General features: G+C 42.9%; 1 protein-coding gene across 1 annotated transcript in view; it reads right to left on the reverse strand.

Moving 5' to 3' along the window:
• Slamf1 (signaling lymphocytic activation molecule family member 1) overlaps positions 1 to 15,948 on the reverse strand; it is a 38,974-nt gene extending 23,026 nt beyond the window's left edge. The window contains exons 1-3 of the mRNA XM_046429057.2: positions 15,597 to 15,948; positions 7,338 to 7,676; positions 4,796 to 5,083 (exon numbers count right to left, since the gene is read on the reverse strand). Of these exons, the coding sequence (XP_046285013.1) occupies positions 4,796 to 5,083; positions 7,338 to 7,676; positions 15,597 to 15,672 (703 nt within the window). The 5' untranslated portion in view covers positions 15,673 to 15,948. The remainder of the gene's footprint in view (positions 1 to 4,795; positions 5,084 to 7,337; positions 7,677 to 15,596) is intronic.
• Positions 15,949 to 16,868: the final 920 nt, after the last annotated feature.

The raw sequence follows: 16,868 nt of genomic DNA on the forward strand, positions 1-16,868 counted from the left end.
GGTCGACAGCCACACCTCCAAGGAGAAGGCCAGAGGCCCCCCTTTTTTTTAAAAAAAAATCTCTCAAAGTCTGTTGCCACAGAAACACAAAAGCTTTTCTTTCTTCTCAAGTACCCAAACCGTATTTTTAAAGGAAGATAAGAAAACAAAAAAAAGAATCTGAGAAACAAATCTAGTTCACCTCAGAGATGCCGAGATGCTCACGTAACGGTCTGAGAGTACCGGATCTCTTTCCTGCCTTTCATGTGGTTCTGTCAACAGGGCTGCCAACATGGAACCCATCTCCTTGAAGAAGTCAACTATCTTCAAGAGGTGCCTTCTTGTTGGTGTCTGTTTCCACTTAGAATCGGGGGTGGAGAAAGGGTCCTCATGAACTATAAGCAAATTTAAGGTCCAGGACCATCCAAGTAAACATTTTTGCAGAATCCACGCCTTCTGGAAAAATCCTTCACACCTGCCTATCTTACCCAGATTGTGTACAGGGTAGTGGTGCCCACAGGGACATTTCTCCCAAAGTCAGTCTCAGCAATTTAGGGAGGAGGCACTTAGCAACTCAGCCAGACACTATCTCTAATAAAATATTTTAAAAAGGGCTGGGGATGTGGCTCAGTGGTTAAGCACCCCTGGGTTCAATCCTCAGTACACACACACACACACACATACAAAAAGGAGCTCCATGTTTGAAGAAATGGCTTAAAGGGGGACCCTGTAAAGCTCACTGGCAAGTGTCTCTCTTTTCTTCCACTGAGTTAATCAGATTTGCTAAGCCAGCAATTTTGCTAATCTCCTAAAAAAGTTCTCCCTTTCAAGATGAACATCTGGGGACATTCCCTTTTAGTTGATTTGTTTAGGGTTTTATATCAACCATCCTAGCACAGATAGAACTATTTCAAAACATGGAAATTAAGGACAGCAGCAAGTCACACACTGTCTACTGTTGAGCCACCTCAATGTGCTTCACATGACCTTGACAAAGGATCTTGTAGCACCCAAGGATTTGGATTTTTGCAATAAAGATGCCTCATTATAATAGACATTAAAGTCACTCACTAAAGCAGTGAATTGGAACAGGGTGGTTGAATGTATAACTAAGATCATGGATAAATGTCACTTTAATATTTTTTCAAGACACAAACATGTTCTTGCATGGTTTAGTTTAACTGAATCCTGTCAAAAGACAGTGCTGACATCAAGTCCCATTCGGTCTCATGGCACCATGAACAACTTTTGAGTTTTTCATTAATGAAAGTAGAAAATGTCTTAGAGTCAGGATCTTAATTATTAGATGGCAACCTCTAATAAACCCACAAACCCCACAACCATTTAATCCCAAAGCTAGATTTTCCCCTTGAATACACTATGAAAAAGTATTTGTTAAACCGACAGTCACTGTTTTGGCCGGGGCCTGATTCTCTTGTGATGGATGACTGCGATAATGTCTCCCTCCCCCACCCATAACTAGTTCCTTTTTCTTCTGCCTCTTTTTTTACCCCAGTCTATTCCACTGAGTTTTATCTTTGAAATTCAAAACTGATGGCTACTCCTCCATCTAAAACGCTATTAGAACCTATCACCTACAGGGTAATATACAGCAAGTCCTTGATGTATCTGCTTTCCCCCTGCCTGGAGTCTCTTTTGACAGCATGGTTAATTTTTTTATTCTTCAATACCCATTTTTGTCTCTTTTGTGTTCTCTGATCCCTTGAGATGATGTTTTCCCTTCCCTCCTCTTTGTTGCCTGGAACGTGTTTCTATTTTGCAATTATCATACAATATAACCTAGGATAATTATTTGTTTAGAGAACTACCTCCTTCCTTAAAGATAAGGATCGTGTCTTTTAATCTTTGTGTGCTCAGCACCTTGCACAATGTTGGGACATACTAAAACCTCAAGAAAAGTTTTGTTAAACTAAACACAGTGTTTTAAAAATGAGTACTATTCCTTTGCAGACACAATTTAGTGTACCAATAAAACCGTTTTCAGTAATGTAGGCAACTTGGTGTGATGGGAAGAGCATATGGCAAACCAGCTGTGTGACCTGGTTTGGATGTGGTGTGCTGCGATGCCCTGTCTCTGGGGGATGGGGGGTGGGGAGGATAACTACTTGTTTTATGGGTTGAATTGTGTTACCCTCACATTCATATGTTGTAATCCTTAGAATGTGACTTTCTTTGGAGACAAGGTCTTTACAGAGATAATCAAGTTAAAAAGATAAGTCCATTAAGGTGATGTTGTGGGTTCGATTGTGCTTCTCACCCCACCCATCTCATATGTGGAAGCAGTAATTCTGAACAGTAATTCAGAATGTGACTGTATTTGAGGATAAGGTTTTTACAGAGGTGATTAGGTTTCAATGAGGTCATTAGTGTGGGCTCTGGTCTAATTTGACTAGAGTCCTTTTGAGAGGAAATCTGAATACGCAGAGACACCAGGATGCACAGGCACAAAGGAAAGACCATGTGTGAACAGGGTGAGAAGGCGACCTTCTGCAAGCCAAGACCAGAGGCCTCAGAAGAATCACACCTGCCTACACCATGATCTTGAACTTCTAGCCTCCAGAACCATGAGACAATAAATTTCAATATTTTCAACCATCCAATTTGTGGCCCTTTGCTTTGGCAGCCCCAGCAAACCAAGACACTTTGGCAACCCTTTATTAATAACCCTTTATTAATAGTTCTTGTGGACACACTGAATCATAGACTATCACCTCTGGATGGAACCTCACCAGTTCACCATTTTGTTTGTTTGTTTTTTCAATATTAGGGATTGAACCCAGGGGCTCTCTAACACTGAGCTACATCCTCAGCCTTTTCTTTTCTTTTTTTTTTTTTTTATTCTGAGACAGGGTCTTGCAAAGTTGTCCAGGCTAGACTTTAACTTGAGACCCCCAGTAGCTTGGATTACAGGTGGTGCTACCATGTCTGGCCAACTTGGTTAAATCATTGTTAAACCACAGTGAGAAGCATGAAAAGAGTTCTCCCCCATTTTGGGGAGGGTGGGGTGTTTTGTCTTTCATTAGACTATTATAACCAGAGAGGCCTATGCTGGGGTAATGGCTACTTCTCCCTCACAACCAAAAATACCTTTTAATTATGGCATATATGGCATTTTAAGTGCATTCTCTCTTCCACTAATAACTGTGAGGACTCCAGGATCAGACCACCCCGGTCCTTCATTTTTGTGTGTGATCTCACTTAACCTTTTAAGTTTTGGTCTGTGAAGTGAACATAGTTATACTACCTATATTATCTGATTGCTGTAAAAATAGTAAGCAGTTAAGACCGGTTAGTAGTTATTATTTATAGATGAAGAAGTCTAAGGGAGGTTGAATGATTTACCCTTGTAAGCAGGAAGGACAGCATCAGATGGGGGCCCTCTGGAAACATGCCCTACAAAGTTCCCACTATGCAACTCTGTGCTTAGTCCTGCAAGTGTGTTCTGAATGACCGTAATAAGGGAGAGAGATCTGGGCTGGGAGAATAGCCTCTGAATATGATTTGTATGCAAACAGTCAGACACATCTAACAGGTGGACAGATGATTGACACCTGTCATGAAATGGCTGGGAGAGGCAACGTTCACTGTACTGGGTTCACCAAAGAACTCTCAGGTGCATACCAGACAGCAGCAATTCTTTCCCCAGTAATTCATCTAAGAATGCTCGAGGGGAGTCTCTGTTGTAGGAAGTGCTATGTTGAGGGCATAAGTAACTAGATTTCCCTTTTCCCCATCACTGGTCATCTGGGAAAGACCTCTGCATAGACAGCAAGTCTATTGTGGGCAGGTGTCTCCTTAGAATGACTCTTGTTTCCCCCCAGTGAATGCAGAGGAGAGAATGTCAGGGGTAAGCTATGCCTCACAGAGCAGTACTCTGTTCCTTCTGTCCCTGAATCTGCCTGAGGCAGGGATGCAGAATCTTTAGTGGAAAGTGACAAGAGTTCTATCCTGCTCCTAAGGGGTTAGGTACACTTAATCAGTTCTTTCTTCCAACAGAACGATGGTAATTCTTTTTCTCTACAAAAAGATCCATCAAAAGATCTAGGTTTAGGTGCTAACTCCACTATCTACAGGTTGAAGAAACTTGAGGTGGGTACTTAAATGCTATGATCTTCAAGCACCCATCTGCCCAGGTTATTGTAAGGGCCTAAGAAGATTAATCAGATGAAAGTGTTTTGCCAATAATATAATGCTATGCAATTTACTGATAGTTCCCAAATTTCACATTCCAGACCTTAGTTAGTCCCACTTTTTTTCTGATTCCCATGGCCTTCTAACCTGCTGTGAGAGTCTTCATTCTTTCCATAAAATGAGGCCTTCTAATGTATACTGTGTTTCATTATTTGAGCAAATGTTTCATATCTGATCTTGACAATGCATTGCTAAAGAATAGAGATCATGTATCTATTCCCACTTTTCTATAGCATAGGTGATCAATAAACACTTATTGATGGTGTAGAACTGTCCCATCATTAGTAGGACATGGGCTTGGGATTTGGACCTGCCCCCTTACATTCCCTAAACCATCCTTGTAGGTTGAACCCAGGACAGGAGGCAGAGAGAAAGGATTTCACATGGGAGACCGGGGTTCTGTGTCTGGCTTCATCTTTTCTCATTGGTTTCCTCAACTGTGGTAATAATGTCACCCTGGTTAACATGGCAGCATGTTCACTGAATGCACAGCGGAGAATTTGCAAGCTATAAAGAAAATATAAAGTCCTGTTGTAACTGGCCCAGTTAGGGACTGAGCCCACATTCATTAATGTGGCACCCTGGCTGCCACCAGCATACTCACCCGAGGACTTGAAACCGCACCTATGCCCTGGACTGAAGGCCTGGGAGCTGTTGCTGACGGGGTTGCTTGCAGTGCAGAGGTAGACATTGTCAGCATGCTGCGGACCAAGGGTAAGGTACAGGAGGTGGGAGCTGTTGGCTGAGCTCAGCAGGTGGGTGCCCTCCTCACTCCAGGTGTAAGTCACGTGGTCCCCCTTCTCCACTGTGCAGGAGAGTATCAAGCTGCATGTCCCATTGTCTTTCTCTTGAGTTGAGTTTAACACTTTAATTTCTGGAGTGGAGACCTGCTCTGTCAGGTGGAGGAGGAAGAAGGGAGCCATCACTGAAATGAAATCCTTGGAATTCTCTCTTGACATTTTTGTTAAAACAAAGTATAGCTAAATGACATGTTTCTCACCCTCTCTGATGGGACTTCAGTATGATTTATCTCTCGTGGCAATGATTATTTTGTATTATCTCTCTTGAGATAGAGTGGAGAAGAATGTGTGTGGGCAATACTGTTAGGCCTTCACTTGCCCTTCCTGGCTGGTGTTCTCTCTCTCTCTCTCTCTCTCTCTCTCTCTCTCTCTCTCTCTCTCTCTTTTCTTGGGGATTGAACCCAGAGGTTTACCACTGAGCTACATCCCCAGTCCTTTTTATTCATTTATTTTTTTGAGACAGAGTCTTGCTTAGTTGCTGATGCTGGCCTTGAAATTGCAATCCTCCTGCCTCAGCCTCCTGAGTCACCATGCCCAGCTCTTCCTGATGTTCTTGGTCTAGAATGTTCTCCTGTATCAGGGAGTTTACCATCAACTAATCACTCATGGGTTTTAATTTAAGTATGACCTCCTAGACATAAAAGCACTAGTGTTTAGTGGTAGGATTTCATCTTCTGAGGTGGCCAGAGGTGGGAGGACAAGTGTTTCTGTGTGTCTTAAGGTAGGGATAGGTTCTCAATCACAGCTGTAGTCTCCATCAATCTATCCCACACTATTGCCATGAAGAAACAGGCAAGGCCAAAGGGAAAGTCTTATTTATTTGTAACTACTATAAGACAAGGATAGTTCTATGGTTTCACATCCATCATCCTCTTTAATCTTCTCAACAATTCTAACTCAATGGCCAGGCATGGTAGTACATACCCTTAATTCCAGTAACTTGGGAGGCTGAGGCAGATGGATTGAAAGTTTGAGGCCAGTCTTAGCAACTTAACAAAACCTTGTCTCAAAAAAGACTGAGGATGTAGCTCAGTGGAACAACCCCAAGGTTTAATCTCCAGGATGGTGAAAGAAAAAAAAATATATAAATAAGTATATGTGCATATATACACATATATAACCTGAGTTACAATTATTTCAATTTTATAGATGAGAAGACTGAGCCCCAGAGAAATGAGATGTCTTACATAATATTGCACAGCTTCCGGGAGACCAAGCTAAGCTAAGGTCTTATCTCCAAAGTCCAGCCTCTTTCTTTGACTTGAGAAGAAGACCAGGGGTACAGAGACCACATTTTCCTACGTAAGAATTTGATCACAAAATGGGCCAAAGGCAGTAAACATAGAGGAACAAAAAGACAGTATAGGTGACATGTACATTGTTTTGACGCATTATGCGTGGCCTCCATGCTCACAGGAACCTTGCTCCAGAGTCACTCTTGGAGTGGCCAGGACTCCTGGGTACCTGGTAGAGGGCTCTGGGAATTCTGTATGCCCTGTTTTCAGAAAAGGGAAAGAGGAGGTCCGGGTTTGGTTGGGGTCAGTGGTGAAGAGGGTACCTAGATACCCAGCATTTCTTTGAATGCTGGGTAAGTGGAGCTCCCTGTTCCATCTTCATAGATAAGGAAGTTACTTTGAAGAAGCAGGAAAGCCCCAGATGACTGTTGGGATTTTTGGGAATTCAGGTGAGCCTCTGGTTCTAAGCAATACAAACTTTGGGTGCATTCAAGAGGGTTGGTAGTTAAAGAGGCTAAAATAATCCCCGACCTTGGCTTTAGGTGAACCTAAGTTCTAGTTTAAATTCTGCAACTAAGTGACATTAGAACCAAAGCTTTCGTTTTAAAAGCAAAAAAAAAAAAAAAAAAAAAAAAAAGTGCTTCTTCCATTATGTAGGTGTGATCCAGGGCACAGGGCTTAGAGAGCAGAATGTGGTCGGCATTTCAGCTCTATCAAGAACCCACGCTGCAGTGAGCCACCTACACAGACGTGTGTAAGCATGTGCAAACCACTTCTCTGGTCAGGTTGGACCAGTGGCATTCAAACTTTTGAAAAATCAGGAAAAATTCTTTCTTTAAATAAAATCTTATTTGCAAACCCAGAGTCTTGGGGGTGCAACCCCTCCAGTCCACAGGCAGTGGGGCCCCTTTCCATTGGAAATGGGTCAAAGTGGCTAAGGCCAACCAGCAACACCAACATACAATTTGGAGAAAAAAAGTTGTCACTTCTAAAAGCACTTCCATGAAGCACAGTTTAAATACCCCTCGGACTGGATGATCTTTCCAGTTGCTCCCAATTCTGAATACCCTTCCTCAAATTCTTGGGCCGGGGACCATCTTCCCATCATTACCATAAAGCTCCAGCTGCACACAAAATTGCCGGACTGAGATGTTTTCCTCCAGGCTCATAAAGTACCATCCCTCGCTGTCATTCTTGCTGCCCAAGATCACCAGGCTCAGGTTTTCCAGGTGGAACTGATAGCCATCCTCCAGGTAACTTGGAGAGCCCTTTTCAGATGGATCAAGAGATACTATTTTCTTCTTGATGCTGCTTTCTGGTGACTCGGCCTTGGTGACAAGAATATGAATGCTTTTGTTCATGCTTTTATTTATCCGTTCACTTGTCAGGGGCAGCACCACGTCACTTCCCAACCGCCAGAGAATCTTTGGGCAGTTCATCACGCCCCCACCTGTGGAAGGGAGAAGAGAGTCCCTTAAGATGAGGGCTTTTGAGAACTGCATCATATTGTGGATCAGGAATGACAGGCTGAGGTTCTCCCCACTCCTCTCGAGCTATCCCTGGGGTTGCAAGGACTTTAGTGGTCTACAAAGACTGCCACGAGGAACCCCACTATCATATTAATATTTCAAAAATCTCAGTGGAAATTTTTTTTTGTAATGAGAATTGAACCCTGTGGCACTCTACCACTGACCTACATCCTCATCCCTTTTAATTTTTTTTTACAATTTTTATTTTGAGAGAGGGTCTCACTAAGTTGCTGAGAATGGCCTCAGTTGGGTGATTCTCCTGCCTCAGTCTCCCCAGTTGCTGGGATTACAGATGTGCACCACTGTGCCTGGCTCAATGGAAATCTTAAAATGACTTACAATAGAATTGTATTAACTAACAGTATCAATTTAGATTTTACAGTTAAGGTACTTAAACCAGAAATAAGGCAAATGACTTCCCTGAAGTCACATTAGTAAGGAACTAGAATCCAGGTCTGCTCGTTTCTCTACCAGAATTCTCAATGCCATTGGGTAGGTAGGATGAACAGTGGCAGCACTGAAAGTGGTTCTGAGCTCATGAACCCAAGAAACCAGAGTACAGAGGCATCAGGACAAGTGACAAGGAAGACCGAAAAAATCGGAGAGACTCAGAATTAGGGAGATGGTGAGTCCAGAGTCCAAACTGGAATCCTAGCTCTCCAAAAATCCCTGAGATAATTAATAAAGCTGAGGAGGGAGATATTATTTTATTCTCTTTTTCAAAAAAAGCTGAGCCAACAACAAAAGAAAACACACACAAAACCAAAAACCTTTCAAACCACGGTAAGGGAGGGATTCTACTGCTGATTATTTAACACCTCCTCTCTGCTCAAACCCACAAACTGTCTTTCTCCCTCCTCTCTCACCTGATGACCTTGTTTTCTACTTTACTGGGCAAAAAGATGACCAAAAAAAAAAAAAAAAAGAACTTCCATTTATTAGCATCCCCAAATCAACCTTCCCACCTGGATGGATGATCTGCGTTCCTGGTGAGACTTACCCCCCAGAGCTCTCACTTATGTGAAGGCTTTCTCTCCTGGAAGTGCTGCACTGACTGCATTATCATTTGTCTCCTGAGTTATTTCCTCCCGTGGACAACAGGCAAACATGTAATTTCCCTCATCTTAAAACTTCCTTCTCTAATCCCAAGTCCAGACCCAACTATTTCCTCATTTCTCTCTTTTCCTTTATAAAAAGGTCCTTTTTGTGTGTTTACACCTTCCCTTCCCATTTTCCTGACCCATTTTTTTTTCCTTCTACCTGTTCCTACTACTCACTGGAACCACCTTTGTCGAGGTCACTGTCAACGGCAGGAAACCAAGTCAATTCTCCTTTATCTTCCCTTGGTTCTCAGGAGCACTTGAAAGAGTTCATGGCTCCTTCCTTGAAAATACTATCTTCTTTTGGTCCCTGAACCACCACTTTCTATGACTTCTCTTGTATTTCATTGGTTTACCATTCTCAATTTCCTTGGTGGGAATCTTCTGCTCATCCAGACTTCTAAGTATTGAAGTGTCCCAGGACTCAGACCTCAGACTTCTCTATCTACACTCATCCAGTTTCTCATTCAGCTCCCTAGTCTGGCATATTTCTGCAAGGCTTGCAGAGTTGCCCTTTCCAGCCCAGACCCTCTCTGTGCTCTTCACTACCTACACAGATCAGCACGTGGAGTCGGAAGGCAACTAAAACACAGCACACATCCTCCTGATTCCAAAGCTGCTTCTGCAAACACTGTTATTCACTCAATTTCTCAGACAAAACAATGGAATGATCTTTGATTCCTTTTTTTCTCTCCCACTCCACATTCAGTTGAATAGAAAATCCTATTGGCTCTAACTTCAGAAGAAGTCTGACATCTGAGGACTTCATACCTTCTCCATCCCTACCGCCATCATCACAGACTAGGTACTGCTATTATCTTCCAACTCCTCTCCATAATGGACAACAGGTCCATTTCATCTCTTTCTCCTTTTTTCAAACTTCAGAGCTTTCTAGCACTCATAGAATGAAGTTCACAGTCCTTGACTGACACAGCTTCAAAGACTCTGCATACCTGGTCCCTGGTACTGCTCTATTTCCATTTCCTGCCCCCTGTCTCATTCTCACGACACTATGGCTCATATGTTCCTTAAACTTGCCAAGAATATGTCTTTTGTTGTTTCTCTCTGAAAATCTCTCCCATGTGCGCCTGGATAGTTCATTTCCTCACTTTATTTTAGAATGTTTATTTGTTTTGGTACTCAGGGTCATTTTACCACTGAGCTATATCCCCAGCCCAATTTATTTTATTTTTTGAGATATGGTCACTAAGTTCTCAGGTTAACTTCAAGCTTGGAATCTTCCTGTCTCAGCCTCCTGAATTAATGGGATGATAAGAATACACCACAACACACTTGGCTCTCTTAAGTTCTTACTAAAAAAATTATCTCCTGTGACTATGTATCAAAAAACAGCCCTCTCATTGCTCTTATCACTACTTGATGTTATATGTTTATTTTGTCTCCCCCACTTAAATGTAGTTCCCTCCAGAGGAAGAACTTAGGGCCACTATTTTGGCCCTATGATCTACACAGTGCCAGGCACACAGTAGGTTTTTAATAAATATCTGTTTGATTTATGAATGTTTAAAACCACACTGCCTGACTAATCTCTTAATTAGCTTCACCTAACATGTATGTAACTGAATTTAACTAGAGGCTAGTGTTCATAAAAGAAGCCCGTGACTCAGAGAGAGCACAGATTGCTGTATTTGATAAAATTAAACTGTCTGCTTCAGTAATGTGTCTACCTAGAAGAGACCCCTCCATAACCGGCTGTGGTTAAGATGAGCTGTTGGAAAATTGGGCAAACTGATCAAAATATTCTTGGTACCAAAATGCTCTGAAATTGTCACACTGTCTAGCAAAGGGCCCACCTAATATCACTAGAGATCAGTGATTGTGAAAAAAAGAAATGGCGGGCCACCTGGGCTAAAACCAGAATTAGCGTGGTTTAGATGCATAATTGTTAATGAGAGGCAATTAGACATTTGTTCTTTTACATATTGCTAATATATTCATCCTTGAAACAGTGCTCACCCCTTTGCTGGATTAGATGAAGAAGGTTATTGTTAGGTTCTTGTTTTTATGGATACATTGGGAAGCATGCGGCTACACTTAGGAATGTCTGACTGTCCAGAAAATGTGTCCTTTCTGGTGGTCACACACCTCACTTGTAGAATAGTACCAGAGAGAGAGAGTCCTCTCTTGAGTTCTGATACTTGAGAGTAATCCATGCAAGTACGGACCCCCTGAATTTGTGTACAAAAAGTTGCACAGATAAATATATGTACATTTTTCCAAGAGTACTTCTATATATATGCTGTGTCTCAAAGGTATCTGAGATTTTAAAAAATTAAAATCCCTGTTGATTTTTAATAACTTCTGTGAGTGCCTTATAAGTACACCTAGTAGAATAATGTATAATTCTAGTATATAAAAGAATAATGTATAGTATATAGTGGAATTTATTGTCACATATTTGTCCATACATAATATGTTTTGGTCGATTTCATACTGTTTATCTCTTTAGATCAATTGCGATATGGAGCAAAAGGGAATAAGAGTTATTGTTAGTCTAAAACCATCACCCTTCATCCCCCCAAATGTCTCCAATGCACCCCTTCCTCCCATCTAACCCCGTGGACTCTGGATGAGGGAAGGGAGAAAGAAAAGGGCAGGTGCAGATGACAGGACAGGCTGGGTGGCTTACATACATGGGAATGGAATCAAAACTTGGCCAGGAAGAGACCTCAACACCTCACCACCCACGTAAAGAGCGATGACATAACTCCTGCACCTGTGAGTGGCCAGGTCCGGAGGGGGTGCTTGAGATCATCCCCACCCAAGCACAAGTGGAAAAATGAGTGGAGCTTTAAAGTGGTTCCTAAAGCCCTTCAAGTGGCGTCCCTGCTCCTGGAACATCCTCTTGCCTGATGAGTGAGTGTTTTCCAGTGGGTCTGTGATTCAGTCAGCCCCTGTTTACTGCAAGGGTCGGGAGGAAACATTTGCAGTTGTTTACACCAACTCACTTTCCTTCATGGGTAATTCTACTGCAGAAGTACGGTGATTCACATGGACCCATGAAGACTGGCCTGAATGGAATCTGTAGGATTCAGCAACCCTTTCACAAGATGGGATTCTACCTGATGATAACTCGGGGGGGGGGGGGGAGGAGGGAGGGCTGGCCCTGATACCTCACATGTTCTTTGAACACCTTTCTATAGCATTTGGTGGTAGTGGGGGTTGGGTAGAGAAGAAACAGGACCCACTGGCCCTCCCAGTTCTTATGTCAAGTTTAGGCCTAGAAAGAAAAGATGAATTATCTAAGGTTGCTCTTTAAACAAGTATTAGTAGAATTCTATTCCTGATCCCTGATGAAAGAGGTTTTTTGTTTGTTTGTTTTTGGTACAGAGCATTGATCCCAGGGGTACTTTACTACTGAGTCATATTCCCAGACCTTTTTATTTTTTATTCTGAGACAGGCTCTCACTAAATTGTCCAGGTAGAGCTTGAATTTAGAATCCTCCTGCCTCAGGCTCCTGAGTTGGGATGTCATTCTTACTCAATGATAAGCTTCTAAGAGTAGGGGCTGTGTCTGTTTAACCCCCACCTTGGACACATCAGAAGCTCAGGGAATCCTTACTGCCCAGGTAAATCAATAAAATGGAACAGAATGAATGATTGAACAAATGGGAAGATGGACTCCAAGTTCTCCTCTCTTCACAATCAGGGTGCTTTATCTCTGTAACACCCTTAACAGATATTGTATAGGGGAAATGATGGAGACCCTTGTCCCCACTTGCCAGGTGAAGAGGTGGCACGTGTCTTAGCTGTGAATCCTAGGTTTCAGGTAGAGCAGGTGACTTGCCATTTCCCCAAGCAACCAAATCCTTTAATTTCACATTTGCACCTCCATCTAGAATTATCTTTTTCAAGTTCCATAAAAATCCAACCTACCAGACCCAGATATTTGAAAAACAACAACAACAACAACAACAACAAAATCACACACAAGAAACTGGTAACAATGGTTGTCCCCAGCCAGAGGAATGGAAGGGAGGTTAGTCCACTCTTTTCCCTTTTGTATTGTTGAAATTTTATAGATGCATATGCAACACCCTTCCAAAAAATTAGGGCACAAAAAACGTTTAATGAAAATTTGCACAATAAAAAAAAATTTCTATCCACTGTCCAAATTTCAGATCCAATACTTTCTCCATGCTGCCTAATTTTATCATGGGACCCTGGATACAAATTTTAGCTTTCTTCCCACTCCCCAAACATAGGCTTATGACCCAATTTCACTCATTGAGACCTTGAGTTAGGCTATATTAACACAGAGAAATTGTTCAACTACCCTGTGACTCTCTTTCCTCATTTATGAAGTTGTAATGATGACAATAGTAATAGAAACCTCATAGGTTGATGTAAGAATTAAATAAATGACTGATACACAAAGCACTTAGAATGTGCCCAGTATTTAGCAAATATACAATAAAACTGTGATTCATTCAACACACGTCTACAGACAGGCTCTGACATACCAGACACTGTGGCAGGGGCTAAGAAGAGGCTATGGCTGTTCCTTTTGCCTCCCTACACCTTGAACTGTGCCTATAATATCTTGTGTTCTTAATAGATTGTTGCTGAATGGAATCATCCAAAATCAATTTACAGATAAAACCAAATAGCCCCAATGTTCTGATTTCTAGTCCAAGAGACAGCGAAGGGGAAGAAATCATGCAGTATTGAAGTTTTTGAGAACTAGAAGTGCCTCTATCAACATCCTGAGGTAGATTGGGCCAATGAACAATCAAGTGGGGATAAATTCTAGACAGGCTCTTGTCCCTCACCTCTCACCTCATGTATATGAAGAGAGTAGGGAGGCCCTGAATGGAGAAATAAAAAAATCTCATTGGGGTAGGTTCATCAATCATAACAAATGTACCACCCTAGTGAGGGATGTTGGCTATGCATACATGGGGGCAGGGGGACATGAGAACCCTATAACTTCCACTCAACTTTGCTAAAACTTCTCTAAAAAACAAATCAACCATTTCACCAGAACTTCAACTTTTTTTTTTTATTTTTAAAAGAATCTTATGGGGGAAATGGAAAATTCACTTTGTTGAGGGAAGGGAACATGTGGACTTTTTCAATTTTTATGATTCTGACTGGGAATTGGAAATGGAGCTGAATAGAAGTGGGGAGGGGAGTGGGTACTGATTTTAGAAGAATCAAGCTTCTTGGTTGAGTAAATCTGTTCATGACTGACCTGTCCCATTTGCACACCATTTCCTTCTGGGTTTTATTGGGGCTTCACAAAAGGGTGTGAATTTAAAAATAAAAACACCCCAAAATTTTTTGAACAGATTTCTGAAAATGGAATGCAAGGACGGAACACCCACCCCTTGGGGAATGACTCCCCCGTGACCTCCAAAGCCTTAAGTGGAGCAGCTGACCTGAGCAAGACTGATCAGGAATCAAGCAAAACAAAGACATCAAAATCCATCCCACAATTTAGCTCCATTACTCCCTACAGTCACCAAAAAGTATGCTAAAAATTGGTGGGGTTCCAAATGGGGTGCAAGAAGAAAGGCTTGTCTCTCTTGCGGACCACTTTCCTCTCCTCTCATCAGGAAAGAAGAGCCATGAGCCTGCTGATTCTTAGGGATGGTGGGAAAACAGCTGAGAAAGGGCTTTTTTATCTGAGAGCCTGACAAGTGATAGATCCCATGCATGGCACCCCCACATCCCTGGCATATCTTGGGGCTTTTCCTGGAAAAGTCCATAATGGATTTGCGGTCTTGAAAACCCCAAGCTGAAACACCCTCGGCCTCAGGATTTCCCCCCTTCCCGAATGCCAACTCCACTCCAGGCTGCCTCCCACAGTGTAACCAAAGTCCCAAGGCACGTAGGCAGAGGGAGCCTCTCACCCCATTTACACAGATCGACATCCACTCCTGGCCTTTCTCTTTCTCAAATATCTTTTTGCATAGCCCTGGTTCTACTAAACAGAAAACAATAGCTTGTCTTGGCAGTAAGAGAACCAGAAAGGCTGGAGAAGAGCCCAGCTTCAAAAATTCTGCTGCCCAGCCCTACCCTACTGCAGAGACTCCTTTGATGTCAACCCTGAGGTTCCTGGTTTGTATTTCCCACATTCCGTAAACAGCTTTGAGCTCTAGAAATCCTGACTTCTTCCCCTCTTGCCACCTTGGAGCCTTCTCTTCCAAGAAGTAGCCACCAGTATGACCACACTGTGGTCACTATCTGTTCCCAGCCAAAGGCTTGGGATTTTCACTTCTCCTCTCTTTTCCCGCTATACACCTTATTTTTCATTGGACCCTATTTTGATTTGTCTGCTCATGCCTGTGAGGGTCCCTTTGCAGGATGGGGATGTAGGACAGATCTTCTCCCAGAACTTCATCTGTCTAACTCAGTCCTGCTAGCCTGGGTTGTTTCCAGAAAGACACCCAGACAAAATCAATCATTCCACCAGAACTTTGACCTGAGCCTCCTACCCCCAGAGGGTGATTAGGAATCCAACAGGTGCCTTTGACTTAGAGCTTCGGAGGAAACGAGGATTGGTGGCAACTGAGCCTTGGGACCCAAGAGCCAAGGAACTCATAATGTTCCTTCCTCTTAAAAAGAGGCAGTTGAAACCCAGAGCCAATCCCTAAGGAAAAGGCAGCTAAACCACAGTCCTCACTGAGCCCCTGTATCTTCTCTCCATCCATAAGGTTATGCTAGTCCCCGGCAGATAATCACAGGACCCAAACCCCCAGACAGACCAGCACTCACCTGTTGCATAGCTCAGCTCAAAAGCCAGGGACAGAATTAGCAGGAGGCTCAAGGACAGGAGCCCCTTGGTATCCATCAGCTAGGGGGGGACAAAGGAAGGGGGCCTGGCCGGGAGCCCGGCAGTTGCTCAAGATGCCAGGGCAGAAACAGGCTCCGCGTCCGACAGTGCTGCTCTGCTCTCTAGTTTACGCATCAGGAACCAGGCAACTTCCTGTCTCACTGGGACTTTTTTCTGCCTGTTTCTCGAGGATTGCTCATCTCTGTGCAGGCTTTATATCACTGTGCCGTTCGTAAGAAGCACGTACAAGTCAGGCACTTTGATTACTGGAGCCGGGAAAGAGATTGTGAAGTCACTTTGGCCAAACCCTGGTTTGGGGTTGAAATGTGCTCCCCTCTCTTTTTTTTTTCCCTTCGCTGTTTCCAGGAAATGAGTGTCACAGCCTCTCTGAGCAGCTCTGGTAAACTCTTCTTAGAGTACCCTAGCCCTGAGTAATTTTGCCAGAATACCCCACAGATTTGATAGTTCAAACCTGAACTTACGTGACTGAACTTTGACGAGGTGATGTTTTCCTCCGTGATTTGGGGGAATACCTAAACTTGCAGTGGGGTCCTGGGACCTCAGTCACAGAGAGCGAGGGTGGATCACTGGCAGAAAGCAGATTTCCCTGTGGGCACAGCGTGGTGGAACTGAGCAAGCCTCATGCTGGTGGGCTTTGAGGAGGTTTTTCCCTTTTGAGGAGAAAGGGATGGAATCGGCAGAAGAAAGACCAGCCATCAGAATGGAACACTGAAAAGTACTATTGTGGGTGTTCACAAAGAGACTCTGAAAGCAGAGTCCATATTAACAGGCCACAGGCATATTTCTATTGGCTTGCCCAGGGTAGCAGGGTAGTCGGAGCTGTGGAAGGAGGTGAATTGGCTCTTTTTCTTTCATTTCTGCCACTCCTCCTTCCCTAGTACCCAACTATAATGTGTTGGACCTGGTACAAACCAACTCATGAGAGACAGTTGTTAAATATTCAAGAATCTTGTGAGCTGGTTGACAAACATGGCCATTATTAAATTATACACACTTATGAAAACAAACTTCAGGCCAGGGATGTGATTCAGTGGTAAGAGGGCTTGTCTAGCATGCACAGGTTTTGATACCCAGTATCTTACACACACACACACACACACACACACACACATATATATATACACACACACGAATTTCATAAATGTACAATTAAATTATATTTATTTAAATATACTTAAAACAGAGAATCAAAC

The sequence above is a fragment of the Marmota monax genome, unplaced genomic scaffold (genome assembly GCF_021218885.2).
Source record: "Marmota monax isolate L192 unplaced genomic scaffold, Marmota_monax_Labrador192_F-V1.1 WCK01_AAM20220418_F8-fsc00145, whole genome shotgun sequence".
NCBI lineage: Eukaryota > Metazoa > Chordata > Mammalia > Rodentia > Sciuridae > Marmota > Marmota monax.